The sequence below is a fragment of the Trachurus trachurus genome (genome assembly GCF_905171665.1).
Source record: "Trachurus trachurus genome assembly, chromosome: 16".
In the NCBI taxonomy this organism is placed as follows: domain Eukaryota; kingdom Metazoa; phylum Chordata; class Actinopteri; order Carangiformes; family Carangidae; genus Trachurus; species Trachurus trachurus.
The window spans coordinates 27,548,589-27,567,739 of NC_139902.1; the positions used below are offsets into that span (position 1 = coordinate 27,548,589).

General features: G+C 44.2%; 1 protein-coding gene across 1 annotated transcript in view; it reads left to right on the forward strand.

Moving 5' to 3' along the window:
• Window positions 1–19,151, forward strand: part of tgfb2 (transforming growth factor, beta 2) — a 38,294-nt gene that overhangs the window by 14,000 nt on the left and 5,143 nt on the right. The window contains exons 3-5 of the mRNA XM_083989863.1: window positions 13,033–13,196; window positions 18,691–18,823; window positions 18,970–19,080. Of these exons, the coding sequence (XP_083845989.1) occupies window positions 13,033–13,196; window positions 18,691–18,823; window positions 18,970–19,080 (408 nt within the window). The remainder of the gene's footprint in view (window positions 1–13,032; window positions 13,197–18,690; window positions 18,824–18,969; window positions 19,081–19,151) is intronic.

Below are 19,151 nucleotides of genomic sequence, written 5' to 3' on the forward strand. Positions count from 1 at the left end.
AATCCAGTATCAGTGCCGATCACAGCGCAGTGCACGGTGATGTCATGTTATAACGGACTGAGCAGCTGCTGCTCTGGGCCTTTTTGTTTTGATCAGAGGTCACGGGGTCACATTAAAAGTTTGTTGTGTGTGTGTCAGCGACTGTGTTACCTCATGTGTGTGTGTGTGCAGAGTGTGTATTTGTTGCTGTGAACTGTGCAGACTGACAGCCCGCCCGCCCGCCCGCCCAGGGCAGGCCCTTCACAGCTCGGTTTATTTTTAGTTCAGGATTATGAGCAGAGTTGTTTTCAATTTACTGTTGGCAGGTGAGAGCGGAGTGGGCGGAGTCAGGAGGAGCCAGACAGGCGAGAGCTCACATTCCCTCTCTGCTGATCCTTTTCTTTCCTCTCTCGTCCTTTTCTCACACTGTTATTCTCTCACCCCCCCTCCCCTCCCTCTCTCTCTCTCCCCATCCCTCCCCTCCTCTGCTCTGTTCCTCTTGTCTTCATCACTCCTCCTCCTCCTCCCTCTCTGTCACTTTGTTTTCCAATGTGTGTGTGTGTGTGTGGGGTCTTTTACTGCAGCTGTCAAACAACAGAGGAGCAGCTGATGTAAATGTTGTTGTCTCATCTTCTGTTATTATGAGTTTACTGAGCAGCCGTGATGGTTCATAAACTTTATGCCCCGAGTTTTGACTCCCAGGCTGCGCTCAGTCTGCAGGTTGTTGCTACTGCTGCTGCTGCTGCTGGGACACTATTGATACGATGAATGAAAGTCACTGGCTTCTTTTTGCATGTTGTGTTTGCAGATGCATGAGTGGATTTATACTTTACTGTTGAAATCAAGACTAATTTTAGTCTATCTAACCACCCAGGTGAGAAACCGATCTTAGAATAAGTGAGATTACATCAGCATCTCAATGTTTTCACATGAAAACAAAACAGGTGAGATGAAAGTTGTCCAAAACATCCTGGATCAGCATCTCCCCACCTGACAGCAGTTTCATCCTCTGGCTCATATACAGACCCGTTTCCCTCTCAGTTGGTTAATGAAACTCATTTTCTTTTACCTCGTCATTTGAACGTATTTAGCATGTATTTCTGTTGGCGTGTTTGCGATTTCTTTCTCTCTCTCTCTTTTTCTCTCTCTCTCTCTAAATAAACCCACTTTCTCCACTTCTTCTTTTTCCTGGTTCCTGTCTGATGTTAGAAATAGTCAAAAGTAGGTCAAATATTTTTCCCTCAAGTCAGACGAGAGTTTTTCAGCCCCGCAGACCGACACTCAGCCGCTCTTTCCATTCTCCAATGGTAGGAGTGATTCTGAGGTAGTAAACAGTCGCATCCGCTAATAAATCTGAGTTTGGGGGAATTTGCACAAATAGAAATAGTCTCCACCCCTTCCTTTATGAAAAATAAACCACACTATCTCCTCATTAAACATTAGACACTTGCATGGTGTGATGTTGCGTTTCATTAAACCTCCATGTTTTGCAGTGGGAGTTTCCATAGCAATGGAAATGTTTAAATTATTACACAAGACACCCGATAATGCGACCGCTTGATGATGATGATGATGATGATGATGATGATTACGTCCGTGCCAGAAGTTTTAGACCAGAGCTCAGGAGACACATGTGCACATGTGGACGTCCCGATGCCAGCACATCTGCAGAAGCAGTCACAGCTGGATTCCTCACAGCGTAATTATTTCACAGCAAATGTTTTCATTTATGTATTCCCACACTCTGAATCTGTTATTGTTCATGGAGCCGAGCAGTATGGCCGCCACCTGCTCCGCTCATGAAGGAGGAGAAGCTGAGGTTTGGAAAATAAAAAGGGAAATGGTAAAAAAAAAAAAGAAAAGAAAGAAAAAACCTTCATGACCTGGACTGAGCGAGCGGAGCTGCGGTGGAAGACGCAGTCAGAGTCGTCCTGAGCTCGCTCCAAGTGAAACAGTTTGAGCCGCGATTGTTTCTTCCTGTCTTCGGTCAGATGTTTGCCCGCTGCAGGTGTCCTGCTGCTCGGCTCCGGCCAACACCATAATGACTCTTTCATGTTGCAGCCTCCGACTCCCCGACACTGTGTAAAGTCGCCTGTAAAGTTGAGGCCATGCAGCCGCAGCTGAATCATTACACCTCCTCCTCCTCAGAGAGAGAGAGTGAGAGTCCGGCTCAGTGAGGAGAGTTTGGTCAGCTGCTCTCCTCTGACGACACATCCACACCTCAGGAAGTGTGTCTGTGGTCAGCCGAGGTCAGGGTCGGGTTGTGACCTCAAACAGCTTCAGACCCGACGACCTCGACGCTCAGGTGTGTGGGAACGTCCTCTACTCTGTCGTCCTGGTTCAGTTCTGCCAACAACATCTGTCCAGGCCCAACATCTTTTATTTTTATTTAAACCAGAAGTAAGCGGAATATTTGTGTTAATATAAGTCTTATCTTCCGACAGCAATCACTTACATAGAGTGTTTGGTCGTCAACACGGGTCTGTCAGTCCCTCTGCTCTGTAAGCCGAGGAGAAAACGTCTTGTATACTTCCTTGTATCCTACAAGCTTTATCCAATGAGGAGAGAGAACGGCATTAAGGGCTGTGTGTGCAGCCAAGGGATGCGCGTGAATGTGGTGACGTATCCATGACGAGGGCAGGGGCTGCTAACTAACGAAGTCAGCCAAAACGACCGGATCGCTTACTTCTGCTTTAAGGAGGACAGTGCACATTAATGAACATAATAAAATGTAAAGGTACCAGTGTTGGCCAACGGCTAGTTTCAGACTGTAGTCCTCCTGGCAAGGTGTTAAAAGCCATTAAAATGAACAACAAGGACATAACAACATAATTCATAAAGACAGGAAAAACACAAGAAACACAGAAAATCGGTACACAAATTGGAACTTATCCAAACAGAAACCAACAGATAATAAAACTACAAAGAGAGACAGTTAACATGACACTACTATAAAAAACAAACAAAGAAACAAAAAACAGGAAGTATAGTGCAATTTACTGTAGTAGATTTAGGTGAGATGGGCTGTTTACGATAGATAAAATGGATGGAGATGCAACAATGCAAGACCAGAGCAGGGTTTCTTGATGGAGTTGTGCTAGGATGGGTTGAGAACACAACAACGTCTAGAACTAGACATTCACCAGATCTGTGAGTTTCATTATAACAAATCTGAAGCCTGAGGTCTCTCGTCAGTGTTTGTCACTCGGGGCCTGTTGCTTGGTAACAAGTCTGTATATACGTAGGTGGTTAGCTGTCGGCCGGTGTCAGGTTCTGCTCACGTCTCTGTCGGTGACGGTTTAATCTCCGAGGACAGATTTAAGAGCTGCTGCTGCTGCTGCTGTAGCGGGTCAGAAACTCCTCCTGCACCATAAATAAACTCTGGAGCACTGGAGCGCTTCGTCGTTCCTGTTGGTTTTTACCACCGTCACCACAGAGAAACCAGAGGCTTCAGTTCACACACCTACACACAACTACACACACAACCTCAGCAGCTCAGTCAACAACTCACATCTCACTGGTTTAACCCTCCTGTTGTCCACCTGGGTCAAGGAAGGAAGGAAGGAAGGACAAAGGGAAAGTAGGAAGGAAGGAAGGAAGCGGGAAAGAAGGAAGGAAGGAAGGACAAAGGAAAAGATGGGAGGAAAGAAGGAAGGTAAAAAGTAAGGAAAGATAGATGGAGGGAGGGAACAGATTAGGTCAAAAAGGAAGTAAGAAGGAAGGAAGGGGAAAAGGCAGAAAGATGGAGGGAGGGAACAGATTTGTTCAAGGGATGAAGAAGGGAGGAAAAAGGAAGGAAAGAACGATGGAGGGTCAATTGGATCAAAAGAGGAAGGAAGAAGAAGTAAGGACGAAGGGAAGGAAGGGGAAAAGGATTGTGTAAAGAAGGAAGGAAGGATGGACACTCTCTAAGCAAGACCCTTGCTATATGTACAGTATATATAAAAGAAGAATTATAAGGCTATGAAAGCCAAACTGATTTTATTTTACAGCGATTATACACTTATACAAATATATTCATTGGTAGTATATTCCGATTTTACACACTGTCCCTTTAATGTGTGCGTCTTTGGCAGAGATAAACTAATTATTCACTGATGATGACTGTTGGACCGTAGAGCTGCGGTTCACCTGTGCAGCTGTGTGGCGCCTCAGCAGCGAGCGCAGCTGCAGCTACAGCAGCAGCAGCAGCTGGACACAGCTGGACTCTTCAGCTCAGCTGGCTGTGTGCAGACTGATGAATACTTTAATAAACGGTAATTCTGTCAGAAACGACCCCATTAGAGATGATTTCAGAGTGACCGCTCTAATCATAGGCTTCGCTCTCAGCAGCAGCAGCAGCAGCAGCAGCAGTAGCAGCGCCGTCGTCTCTCCGTGTGTGCGCTATAGCTGCAGCCTGGTGCCGTTTTCACGTTGCACTTCATATGGAAAAGATGTAGTAATGACAGATTAGGCAGAAGTCCGGCGCTCACGCTGGTACTAACTCTGTCATTGCAGAGCGGAAGAGGTCTGTGAAGTTTCTGCTGACAAAGCCACCAGTCAGAGCGTCTGCAGGCCAGAGGAGGAGGGAGAGCGGCCAAGTACAGCAGTCTGAGCCCCCTCCTCCCCTCTCCCCCCCTCAGGAAGGAAGTCTGACAGATCCTCCACCAGGTTCTCTCTGAACTTTGAGGTCCTTCATTCAGGAAGAGGTTTTATTATTTGAAATGGTGCTGGACACTGACAGACGGGTCTGGTCTCCCTCTGTCTTTAGACTGTGTAGCGGTCGGGTTCTGTCAGCGTGTTATCAAACCTGAAACCCTGAAATCAGCATCTCACTCACATCCAAATCCATCAGAGACTCATCAATCATCAAACGGACACTGATACACTTCATCTGCACCAGATGACATTTGCATTCATCCACCCGACAGGACAGGTTTAGGTTCTGTAACAGGCGTGGACTGAAGAACTCGCGTGGTGGAGGTTGTAGTTGTACAGTTTGTGTTATTTCAATCCACATACGTCTCTAATCCAGGCCAAAACACCTACTTACCAAGTTTGACTGCCTCTGTTGTGGTTGTTGTTGAAGCCATGAATATTGAGTGTTGAACAGATTTATAGTCTATAATCTGAAACAGTCAGAAGTTTCATTATTCACTGAAAATAATAACTGATCAATCACAGATCAATCACTGTTGTGTTTAGGGGTGGGCAAAAATATCGATATGGCAATATATCGCGATACGTTATACCGCGATACGATATCGATATTCAATATTTAAATATCGATTTTCTTTTTCAAAAAAAAAAAAAATTCAATTTTTTTTTTTTTTTTTTTTTTTTTTTCAAATAATAAATCATGTTTCAGACCTAAATCCAATTGAAATATGTTGTTGTAACTTGCACTTGTATAAAATGGGGGCGGCGCTGTCTTATAATGTTACAGAAAATGATTTTTTAAATACCATGAATGGAAAATTACATAAAACAAGTTGCTACTGACTTTTCAGTATCATAAAGCACTGTCTTGGTTTACATAAGACATGTTATAATGTTCATGCACTTTAATGTATCCAGCTGTACAGTGTTTATTCATTTGTACATTGTACAAAGTTTTGGAATAAATGCATGAGACTTTTTCCTTTTTATGTTTTTTTTTTCATTCACATATATCGTGATATATCGTTGATGAAATTTCTTGCAATATATCGAATATCGCAGATATCGTGTATCGTGATATTATCATTATCGTGGGCCAAATATCGCCACAGTATCGAATCGTGAGTTACCCATATCGTCCCACCCCTAGTTGTGTTTGTTTCAACCTCAGGAGCTGTGGGTTAAAACGAGAGGTCAAGGATTTTTGACAGTTGTATTGACATTTTCCCCCCTTTTTTATTGTAAGTTGATCAATAATAGGCTACTGATTGATAAACATGATGACCACTGACCTTCAGTATTGAGATGAAGCTGCAGAGCCAGATGGAAATATGGTCAATGATTTGAGTTTTCATTATTTAAAGGGGCCATATGTAACTTTTTCTATAGTTTTCATTGTGAATTAATAAATAATAGCTACTGACTGATAGTCACTGACCTACATGATTGAGATGAAGCTGCAGATGAGTTCAGCATCAAACTTGATTCCTTCACTCACCAACATCTGTCTCCAGAGGTGGAAACAAACACCATGGTTAGCTCTTGTCTCTCTATCACATCTTTCCTCCAGTTGAAGTTAGCATGCTAGCTCCATCCCAGTCTGTCTTGTGATCGTCCAGCTCCCCAGATACAGTAATAACCTTATGTATATAACCTTACTGCTAGCTGAATCTCTTGACAAGCTGCTGATGTTAATGCTAATGTTAGCTCTGCTGCAATAGCCGAGCTTTCTTTTAAACGGCTCTTTTCACAGTTAATCTCACTGACTGCATGGGGACAATCCGTCATAAACTCCCTGCACGTTTTTAGCTGGAAGTTTGGTCCGCACGGCACGAGCCGCGCCAGTGGTGGGATGTGAGGTAATGGGAGTGATGAGTAATGAAGTGACTGATTACAGGAATCAGGGCCCGCGGTGTCGGCCCCGTGTGACAGCTCCTCTTCTTCTCTCTCTTCTTCTTCTCGCTGAGGGAAGAGCTGCATGAAAGAGTAACGACATCTATGTCACCGCGTGAGAGTGTGTGTGACATGATGACATCACTGAGTACCATCACTGCGATGCACACACACATACATGCACTCAAGCACGCACACACAGACCACAGCGGCGCCAGTTGTGGTGGATGATTTTCATGTCAGGTCTGGATCAGTCGGTGGTGATGTGGGCGGACTGTGCCGAGCGCCGCGGCCTGCAGCCACTCAGGGATTTCCTGAGGCCCCACACTCTCAAACTAACCAGCCCCTTGGAATTTCCCTGTCCTCCTCACGCTGCTGCAGAGAAAACCCAAGTGTGTTTCATTCAACTGAGGCTGAGGATTTAACTGTGCTCGCTAAGATGAAGAAGAAAGGGAACCGCCAAATCAGCCGTTAAAAATCAGCCCCATCAGCAGAGGATCTAGTCTTCACTTCCCTTCACTCCTCCTCCTCCTCCTCCTCCTCCTCCTATACTCAGACCAGTGTCAGCCTGTGTGTGTGTGTGTGTGTGTGTGTGTGTGTGTGTGTGTGTGTGGAGTTCAGACGAAAAGGATAATACGCTAATGATCTGTTACACAAGTTTACAAAGATAGTGAAGTCACCCATCCTCCTCAATGGGATTAAAGTGATGTGATTAGATTAAAAAGATAATATGGTCATAAGACTAAAGGGAGAGAGAGAGAGAGTCTGGAGATTGTGTTAAAACAATAATAATATTGTGAGTGATCTACACGGTGGTCTTAATCCGCTTGTCTGGTCTGGGATTGATTTATTTTACTGACTTGCTAAGCTAACAGGCTAGGTCATGAAAACATCCCCAGATGCTACAAGAGTTTTAAAGTGGAACATATTTCTAATGCATGGTTGGGAAATAAATAAATACACCTTAACTATCAGTATGACAACATCTATGACGTACACTTTAGGCGAGACAGCCAGGTGAATAGGCTTAATAGATATCACTATGAAACTTTCCTAGTTTGTTATGTAGCTACATAAAAACTAAGAAAAAGTGTAGGCTATTACAAGTTTTCTGAATTTTATGTTTATTATGCAAATTAGGCGCTAACTCATTAAATATATGAGGATTTGCATGTATCGCCAAGAACAGAATCACCAACCTTGGATGGTGCCAGAATCAAAATCTTGGTTTCATTTTGTTGATAGCCTACATTCCACAAGAAACTTTTTACAGAAGGGATTGTGGCTGGGATGTCCTCTTATCAGCCCATACATCAGGAAATACCATCTACAGTCATAAAAAAAAATCAATTTTCACCATGTTTTTGGAATAAAATGTACTTTAAACCCAGCTATGAATGATTTATCAACAAACCCTTCTGCAAAAAGAAGCAGGATATAGATAGGAAGAAATGTGGAAAGTTTGGTAAGTGTAGGGAGATGGGTATTTCATATCTTGGTGTGCAAGAAAAACCCATTTTTGAGAAAACGGCTTGAAAGAAGACATGAAATTGGCATTTTCTGGGGTGCTGTTTTGCCTTATAATCAGATCAGATATAACATGGATCTTATCGGGGCTACACGTCCTCATGCTGCCTTCGCTGAAGCTGGGTCAGGTTGAGTTACTTCTTTTCTCTTTGTGTTTTCCATTGCTCACGCTGCAGTTTCTCCCCATGCCAAGGAGAAGCACTAGTGGAAACTGACACAGCGCCATCTATAGGAGTGGTGAGCAAAACCCAGTAAAAAAAAAATGTAAACAGCACAGTGCCCACATGACCCCGATGTGGTCGTGGTTCGGTCAATGTACCATGTATCTGGTTTTGGTTTTGGTCACTGTGACAAGTTACTGTAACTGCTGGAAGCTGAGACACAGCTGCGTCTGTCTGACACAGTTCACACAGTGACCGACCAGCTGTGTACAGATGTGTAGAGGTATGTGAAGGTGTATGGAGGTGAGAGGAAGTGTGTAGAGTTGTGTGCAGATGTACAATGGTATGTGTATGTAAGTAAAGGCGTGTAGATGTGTGTACAGTTGTATGGAGGTGTGTAGAGTTGTATAGAGGTGTATGGAAGTGTGTAGTGTTGTATAGAGGTGTATGGAAGTGAGGTGTATATAGGTGTATGGAAGTGTGTGGAGTTGTAGAGGTGTGTGTTTAGAGTTGTATACAAGTGTATGGAAGTGTGTGGAGGTGTATACAGGTGTATGGAAGTGTGTAGAGTTGTATAGCGGTGTATAAGTGTGTGTAGAGGAGGTGTATACAGGTGTATGGAAGTGTGTAGAGTTGTATAGCGGTGTATAAGTGTGTGTAGAGGAGGTGTATACAGGTGTATGGAAGTGTGTAGAGTTGTATAGCGGTGTATAAGTGTGTGTAGAGGAGGTGTATACAGGTGCATGGAAGTGTGTAGAGTTGTATAGTGGTGTATGAGTGTGTGTAGAGGTGTATACAGGTGCATGGAAGTGTGTAGAGTTGTATAGTGGTGTATGAGTGTGTGTAGAGTTGTATACAGGTGTATGGAAGTGTGTAGAGTTGTATAGAGGTGTATAAGTGTGTGTAGAGGTGTATACAGGTGCATGGAAGTGTGTAGAGTTGTATAGTGGTGTATGAGTGTGTGTAGAGGTGTGTAGAGTTGTATAGCGGTGTATAAGTGTGTGTAGAGGTGTATACAGGTGTATGGAAGTGTGCAGAGTTGTATAGACGTGTCTGAGTGTGTCATTCCCAGTGAATAACTAACAACCTTCTGGTATCAGTCTTGAGCGCAGATATCAATCCAACTAAACACTGAGCTCTCTTTGTGAGTGTCCATCAGGAGTGTGTGTGTGGTGTGTGTGTGTGCGCTCCACCATCAATGCGTCCAGTGTTGAGCCGGAGCACAGCGGCCTCATTCATGGGGCTGCAGCGCCGTGTGTAAACAGTCCGCCCTCAGCTGCTCCTCCAGGAGCTGAAGTGTGACTTTCTCTGCTGACGAGTGGAAGGAAATGAGAAAGAGCATCGTTGGTGTTGGCTCGTCCTCCCCGCGCCGCTCACACGGCTCACTGTTCACGCCGGCCGACCGGCCCTCGGAGCACCGGCACAGGGATTCACCAGGATCAAATGCAGAGACTGCTTGCTGAAAAACTGTCCCTGAAGGCAACGCGCATCAGCGGTTTTGCATGAATTTACCTCTAAAACAACTCTGTCTGGTAACGTTCCGTTATTATCTCATAGCGTGGTGAATGTGCAGGTCACAACTTGTCCACCAGAGCGTTTTGGAGTTGTTGGATTGTGTATTTGATGAGTTTGATGAGGGAAAACAAGAAATCCCATTAGCCTCCGTAGCGTAGCTCTGAGCAGCTCGCGGCTCTGCTCCGCCGTTCTAAAAATAGCTTGCACTGACAAATAAAGGTAACAAACCTACTGCTATGACTATAGGGATTATGGCAATGGGCCAATTTGCCAAAATGTTGAACAAATCCCTTTAAGGTGGACTGCATCACATCACAGATTGATTTTATTTCACAATGTCTAGTTTGTGGTGGGTTCAAGGTCCTCAGAGGATAAATCATACGGTTCATTGACCTCTCATGTCCAGTTCACCCCCTGCAGAGTGTTACTGGCCGGACTGGGGCAGCACTGAGACCTGAAGTTATATGATGCGTTCAGCAACAGCTGGATCCATGACTCAGCAAAGTTTTCCTGGTCAGTCAGAGCATCACATCTGCTCTGGGAGGACAAAGCCTCTTCTCTGTTCACAACTTATCGATTTTAAGCCACTTTTGATTTTTATATAAACTCCTTTGCTGAGTGTTTTGCTCTGTTGTGTTTGTGTGTGTGTTTTTATAGAGTGGTGGTTTTTATTTATTTATTTTTTGTAATAATTTTTGTATTGGATTTTTCTTCTTCTTTTTTTTGAAGAAAACTGAGATGTGGCAGGCAATAAATGTGCAAAAACAACAACAAAAAGAAAATGAAAAACATAGATTACTGTAATCGAAAGGCAAAAAGAAAAGATGACAACAATTATTGAATTACTGATAGAGATATTGTTACAGTAACCATAATAGAAATAACAAATCAACACTTAAACATACTTCCATGTCCGTATGTTAATGAATAAAGGTACAACGACAAGGTTTGTATAGAGGAAACAACCCATTGATTCAGAGAAGGTGTGAAAACGGCTGTGAATGAAGTTATGAATGAAGAACAGGTCCAAACCGTGGCTGGCCTGTGGATTTATCTCCGGGGTGGTGTAGAGGTGTTGCAGCAGCACCTGTCGCCTCGGTGGAGTTACAGAAGAAGCAGGTGATTGGTGAAGTGGAGTGGTTGTATAAGGTGGAGAGGTTGGAGCGGGTTGGTGGAGGAGCCGGGGTTCCTGTTGGAGAGCAGACAGAGTGAGGAGCCGTGAGACGAGAGCAGCAGGTATTTGACAGCTAGATGTGACGTTTTCTCTGGACAAACAACCGGCAGCTGAATCACACAGTAAACCCCTGTCCATGTCTGTGTGTCTGTGTGTAGGTGTGTGTGTGTGTGGAGCTCAGTCAGTCTGCTGCAGCAGGGCCTCCGGTCACTGACACACACACTTTGCATCCTCTCAGGATGTTTCTGATTCTCATCGAACAAATAGAAGAGTTTCCAGTGAATGACGGAGACGGATGAGACACCTGAGATCTGGTCACACTAGTTCCTGTGTGTTACAGTGATGTTGTGTTTGAAAACACTGATGTCCCACACTCAGTGCTGCACCTGAACGCCTCAACTCTCTGATGCTGTGGAGACACAGAGACATGACATACAGATGTTGTACAGCTGTTTTTACCTTGTTTTATCTATCTATCTATCTATCTATCTATCTATCTATCTATCTATCTATCTATCTATCTATCTATCTATCTATCTATCCATCCATCCATCCATCCATCCATCCATCCATCTCTTTCTATCCGTCATCCCCCTCTGTCTGCCTTTTCTCTCTTTCGATCTATCCCGTTTCTTTGTCATTTTTACTTTTACTTTCTTTCTTTCTTTCTTTCTTTCTTTCTTTCTTTCTTTCAATCTACCTTTCTATCTATCCCCCTCTTTCTTTCTACCCCCTTTCTCTGTCTTTTTACTTCTTTCTTTCATTCTTTCTACCACCTTTCTCTGTATTTTTCTTTCTTTCTTTCTTTCTTTCTTTCTTTCTTTCTTTCTTTCTTTCTATCTACCTATCATCTATCTATCTATCTATCTATCTATCTATCTATCTATCTATCTATCTATCTATCTATCTATCTATCTATCATCATCTCTCTCTCTACAATCATTTGACTTTTTTAAAACTTTATTTATAAAATAGTCTTACATACGACACACACAGTGTAATGCCAGTAAGATGCGTGTGTGTGTGTGTGTGTGTGTGTGTGTGTGTGTGTGTGTCTGTGTGTGTGTGTGTGTGTGTTTCACTGCAGCTACTGTCACAAAGATGGATACAGATGTGAATACAGATGTTTGTGTGTATATAAACAGGTTGAGATAGTATCTGAGTAACAAGGAGCGTTCAGAGACAGTGACTGTGTTTGTGTGTGGATTAAGGCTCCACTCTCCAAGTGTGTGTGTGTGTGTGTGTGTGTGTGTGTGTGCGCTGTTGCTGTGGTTGTGGCTCTGTGTAAACAGACCACAGTGTGTGTGTGATCCAGACCTCTGCGTTACGTTACAGACATCAGACCTCCAGGATCTGCACTGTCAAACACTGCTGTGCCACACACACACTCCGCACCACACACACACACACACACACACACACACACACACTCCCACGCCACACACATGGTTTCCAGCATTTCTCTACAGTACATGTGTGTGAGTGTGTTGTGCAACATCTGTCAGACATGGTAACACATGTGGCTGTCAGTGCTGCTGTATGTCACACGGTCCTGTGTCGATGCTACTGTGTGTGTGCATGTGCATGTTTGTGTGTGTGTGTGTGTGTGGCACAGAGGGAGTGTGTTATCATGAGAAACAACAGTCACACTGATCTTTAAAGGGACGCTCCACAGTTTTACACATCACCATCTGTTTACGTGTCACATGGAACGTTCAGTAACCCTGGTGATGTCATAGTGATGTCATCATATTTTTACAGTAAAAAGCCTGAGTAATAAACGGCAGCGTGGAGCCTGAACCATGCAGAGGCTTAACGTTCACTCTTCTCTCTCTTTTATCCTTTCAAAAATGTAATTAAGTCAAACAAACAGGATCAATAATTTATCTATTGATCTGTTTATTGATTGATTTGGCTTCAGTGACACTTTCAGGTACGAGCTCTGTCTCTTTTTGGTCCAGATGCAGGAAGAAACTGAACTTATCATCTTATAATTTATCACCAGACGTAGATCTGTCGTCCCCTCCGTTCACCTCTGTCTCTCAATTTCAATTTAAATAGCTTTATTGGCATGACAAGGCAATAAAATAATATTAATAAAAAAATAATTAATAAATCTCTCTCTCTCTTTCTCTCTCTCTGCAGACGTCATCTCTTCGACACACTTCAACCCGTACTTCCGGCGGCTGACCTTCGACGTGTCGTCCATGGAGAAGAACGCGTCCAACCTGGTGAAGGCCGAGCTCAGGATCTTCCGTCTGCAGAACCCCGGAGCCCGAGTGTCCGAGCAGCGCATCGAGCTCTACCAGGTACACACAACAACAACAAGAGTGTGTGTTACGTAAGGGATAATGTATAGTTCGGAGGTTGTTATGGAGAAATAAACCCCGACAGGTTGTATGGAACCCCGACGCGAAGCGGAGGGGTTTCATTCAACATGAAGGGGTTTATTTCTCCATAACAACCGACCAACTGTACATTATCCCGCTTATTACACGGTTTACGAGTGAAATAATTAATTTGAAACATAATGTTGATCAAAATACGACTTTCATCGATTTAAAATTGCATTTAGCGAATCTGCAAGACCGGTCACTTCCGCTGTTTTGCCGAGCCTCCTCCCGTTCGTGCCTTTGAAGCCTTTGATAATCAATCAGTGGATCGATACATTACCATACACGTGTTACGATGTGTGTATTGTGTGTAGTCGTATCTGTCATAAACAAGAGATTAACTTTACTGTTTACGGGGTGCGTTTGTGTCGCGGAGCCGCGGTGCCAGCTGCACCGAGACGAGAGGAGAGCTGTGACACCGGGTCAGAGGCTCTGATCAGCAGGTTTGGTTTCCAGTAGCGATGTAAAGGAGCCTCCACTCTACTTGTAACAGGTTACAAGTCGTTTATCTAACATCACTAATAGTCCGAAGCTGTTTAATGACGGTAAAAATGAAATATAAGGTAAATATCCCGCATAGTTTCTCTTTTCTGTGCTGCGCTGATCAGAGCGGCATCCCTAGCAACGGTCTGTTATACTTGACGACGGTCATTATTCAGAAATAACAGACCGCAGAACGCAGCTCTGGACCAATCAGAGAGCAGCATTCAATTGATAGCTTTCATGTGACGTCACGGTCCGTATGGAACGCCCCCCTGGCGGTCAAAACAATCCACTTCCCCGCTGTCCGCGGATTAGGACAAGGCAGAAAAACACACATTGCTCCCTGCTGCTTCAAAAATACCGGTGTTATGGCCCAACTGGTGTCTGATTTAACTGGTTACCGAACCGAACAACAGCTGTGCTGCACTTCCGTCCGCAGATTTGTCACAAATTCACAAATAAAGCCGCAGTTAACATGTTACTGCAGCCAATATGCGTCTGTGAGTGAGCTGTTCCGCCAATCTACAGTCAGTCAGCGCCACACTACTCTCACTCTGCACAATACTGCACAGTATGACAAAGCCTGTCATGTTAAAGTTACGAACTAATGGAAAACACTCTGAAAATACGCTAAACAACACCGGTCATCGTCCTCGCCGCGCCGCGGTCGGTCCCGACCCTCGTTACCGTGTCGCTGCCGCCGCGGGCGGTGCTGCTGCCGTGCCCGGTGGCGGGCGGTCCCGCCGGGTTACCATCGCCGCCGCCGCCGCCGCCGCCGCCGGTCCTGCTGCTATCGGACCGCCGTCATCGTTGCCGTCGGTAGCGGTGCGTAGCAAAGCTCCGGGGGGAGGAGGGGGCAGCTGGTCACCGTGCAGCCCAGCTAAGGGCTCTGGTTTGTGGGTGAGAGGAGCAGGGAGCCTGGGCTCAGTTGGCTGGAGCTCAGCTGTGGAGCTCAGCGGAGCTGCGGTACCAGGACGGTGTTCCCGTACAGGAAAGTTACAGGTACATTTCTACCACTTCAATGAGTTCAGAAATATTATTTTAAGATAAAAAAAAAAAAAACTACAAAATGGGGCTTTTAATCAGAAACCAGTTGAGCCATAACACCGGAGGTATTGGTTGCAAGCGGTGGAGGATGATGGATTCTCCACCAGGTAAATGTAAACATCGCCCAACTGGAGCTTCGGCAGGGAACTGGTCATTTTAAACAGCTCGTATACAGCAGCTGGTGTTGAATATGGGTCACAAGTGCCCAAAACTTCAAAGTTGTTTTTATATCTTTCTTTCTCGGCCGCTGACAGATGATTTAAGTCATTACTCGGTTGTTTGTCCATAGAAAGTCCATTGCGGGGCCACTTTGGAATGTTGCTTTTTGACCGCCAGGTCCCTGGGACGTGACGTCAGTGAAAGCTATCAATTGAGCCGTGTAATAAAGCTTTTTATCGGAAAGACAAGTTTTGTGTTGATCGTGTTACGTCCTGATTAACTGGAGTCAAACAGAGAGACACAGTCCCTCATCGTCCGTCACCATCATCCTCACTTTTCTCTTGTTTTCTCTCTCTGCTGACCCGGTCCATCTATCTGACTGTCTGTCTCTCCTCTCAATTCAATTTAAATTCAATTCAAACAGCTTTATTGGCATAAAATGTGTTGTTGCCAAAGCATTTTACAAAATATTTGTCTCTCCTCTTTCTTTCCCTCTGTCTCACTCTCTGTCTCTTGTTTTTATGTCAGTCAATTCAATTCAATCAGCTTTATTGGCATGAACAGAAATGTGTTGTTGCCAAAGCATTTTACAAAATATCTACATACACACATTACAATTTTACAATTCATATTTAGTACAGTACAATACTGTCAGAGGAGCTGCTGTCCCTTCGCCTAACAGAACTGACACTGTCTCTTCTGGGGTTAAAATGTGAAAAGTTCTTATTTTCTTCTCTATTTCCCTGAAGTGAGTGTTTCTTATTGGAGAATACTTGTCACAGTAGAGGAGGACGTGCATCTCTGTCTCTATCTGTCCTCTCTCTCTCCCTCTGTCTCACTCTCTGGCTGTCTTGTTTTTTCTGTCTGTGTCTATATTTCTTTTCTATCTCTCTGTCCATCTCTCTTTTTCTCTGTCCATGTCTCTCTCTCTGTCTGTCTTTTCTATGTCCTTGTCTTTCTGTCCATCTCTCTGTCCCTTTGTCACTTTCTCTGTCTCTCTGTCTGTCTATTGCTGTCTGTCGCTCTGCCTGTCTCTCTTCTCTCTTTCTGTCTCTTTCTCCATCTCATTCATTCATTAATTCATCTCTCTGTCTGTTTCTCTGTCCCTCTGTCTGTGTCTTTCTCTCTCACACTGTCTGTCTCTCTCTTTTCCATCTCCCTATCTGTCTCTTTCTGTCTCTCTCCATCTCTCCCTCCCTCTCTCTCTGTCTGTCTTTCTCTCCCTCTCCCTTTCCGCCCTCCTCTCTCTCTCCCCCTCTCTCTCTCTCTCTGTGTGTTGACAGCTGAACTAACCACGTCTCCAAAACTGAGACTGTCTCACACAAACACTGTGTCCGTTAATGTGCGAGGGAGGACGGGACGGGCCGGTACAAAGAGGGAGACCTGATAACATCCACCTCGTTCACATCCATCACACACACACACACACACACACACACACACACACACACACACACACACACACACACACACACACAGATTCTGTATCTATACATAGCAGAACTTTACACCTCGTCTATAAATGTTTGAAAATACCCCGGCCTGTGTTAAACCTGCTGCAGATGCTGCTATAGATCACACTCGGACGTTTTCTGTCCTTCATCACTGAGGTCAAACAACAAAAAAGAGGAGGTTGAACTGGACATAATGAGTTTAAATCATTAAAACTATGAAGTGACAAACACTTATTATCAACAGCTCATCACCTGTCTCATTGACATAAATATTATTTAGACTGGATGAGCAGGAAGTGGAGATCCAGACGGAGCTTCACGTCTTTGTCTCCGTCTCCGTCGGGTTTCCCACAACAGCTCGAACAGGAGATGAGAGCGAAAGCAGCAGGAATAGTGTTTTACACATTAGGGCCGAGACGAGCCAACACAAACACTTGGTTCTGAAGGACAGCAGAATAACACGGCTCTGTCCAGCATCTGGTTACACTCTCACCGCTCCTCCCAGACCTGGACCTGGCCAATCCATCAGAGACCACTAAGCAGGTTGGAGACCTCGACAGGGACTGGTATTGTTTAGGTTTTTAACAGCGACTCCTTTTCAAAAGAGCTTAAAACATGGATTAAGTGCTTTATTTTCTCATGATATGTGTTCGATTAACATTCTTCAGTAGCAAATACAACAGGACTGAACATAAAACTCAAACAAATGGTCAACATCTGTATATCTCTGCATCTGTCGGCGAGAAACTTTCTCTGGATTTCATGTTTCTGCTCCAACAGAAAACAGGTTTAGTTTTAGCTTGTGAGGAGGATGAAAGTCTAAACCAGAGGCAGAGGTGGTGAGATAAAATAAACTTTATTAACGGCATAAAATAGGAAATTTATTGTCTTGATTTCTTCATTTTGTCAGAGCTTACCCCGGTTAGAGTGCCCATGCCCCGTGTGTTGTTCTCCTAAGCCGCTGCACCTGCTTGTGTGTGTGCTGTGTTGATGTGTTGTTTATCATGTTGTGGCCAGGCTTTCATCGTTTACATCAGTTTAGACTGAGAACATGACGCCTCTGCAGCTGTTTCATTTTCTGCATTGCAGCACCGAACGCTATCTGAGCCTGCTGTGTAATACATGCTGTACAGTAGCCTACACTGCTGTCACACATAAATAAGAATGAATAAGTAGTTGTGACATTAAAAAAACACAAATGAATGAAAAGAAGAAAAGAAAAACACAGTTGTAAGACACCAGATGTGGGATACTTCACCCAAAATCGATAATTCACCAATTTTCTACTCACCGTCATGCCAAGGAAGGGTTTGGAGAACTTTCAGAGTCATCAAAACGCTTTAGGAGTTCCAGGGGGGGTCCGGCTGGCAACAGATTTTCATATAATGGCGGCGGATAGAGTTCACTTTTGAATCGTCCAAAACACACACTATGAAACATCCAGATACCTCCATACTGCTCGTCTGTACTGACCCAAGTGTCCTGAAGCCGCCACACGAAACAGTTGTTCGGAAAAAATTTAATTTGATCTCTGTTTTTGGCCTTGTTGTAGCAGTAGCTCCCAGTGGCTGCGTGAGATTTGCTGCGAGATATTCTTCCGTGTTTACATCATACATCCAATGGTTTACAACGATGAACGAACATCTCGCCGCAAATCTCGTGCATGTGCACAAACATCAACAGAGCCACTGGGAGCTACTACTACAACAAGGATAAAAACAGAGATCAAATTATTTTTTCCCGAACAACTTTTTCATGTGGCGGCTTCAGGACACTTGGGTCAGTACAGACGAGCAGTATGGAGGTATCTGGATGTTTCATAGTGTGTGTTTTGGACGATTCAAAAGTGAACTCTATCCGGCGCCATTATATGAAAATCCGTTACCAGCCGGACCCCCCCCCTGGAACTACAAAAGTGTTTTGATGACTCCGAAAGTTCTCCAAACCCTTCCTTGGCATGACGGTGAGTAGAAAATTGGTGAATTATCGATTTTGGTTGAAGTATCCCTTTAAGTAATCTTGTAATCAGAAGCTGCCTGCTCTCAGTTATGATCAATTGAATCTCAACCTGTTGTGTTATCAGTAATATAAACAGTATGAAAAGTGCAGCATCTAAGACAGTTCACAGTCTGTCGAACCTAAACCAGGTTTTTCTGAGGGTTAGAAACTAAACAGAAGAGGAAAAGGAAGATATTTGTACGTTTATATGGTGCCGTCCTTCTCAGCTGTAAATAAATATCTTCCCATGACTCTGGTTTTGCCCACAGGTTTTAGGACACAAAGACCTGACGTCCCCGACGCAGCGGTACATCGACAGCAAGGTGGTACGAACGCAGACGGAGGGAGAGTGGCTGTCGTTTGACGTCACGGAGGCCGTGAGCGAGTGGCTGAATCACAGAGGTGAGTGTTGTGTCGTCTCGTTTGTTTGTTGTTGTTTTTTTTATTGTTTTTTTGTTTATTTAAGGAGGACAATGCACATTAATGAACATAATGAACAAATTACCTGCGTTGACCTCACCTGGACGCGACTCTTCATGTCTCCACAGACAGAAACAGTGGATTCAAGATCAGCCTGCACTGCCCCTGCTGCACCTTCGTACCGTCAAATAACTACATTATTCCCAACAAGAGTGAGGAGCTGGAGGCGCGGTTTGCAGGTGACCTCATTCACGTGGTTGTTATGGTGCTTCTATGTGTTTATTTTATTATTTATAATGTATTTTATTGT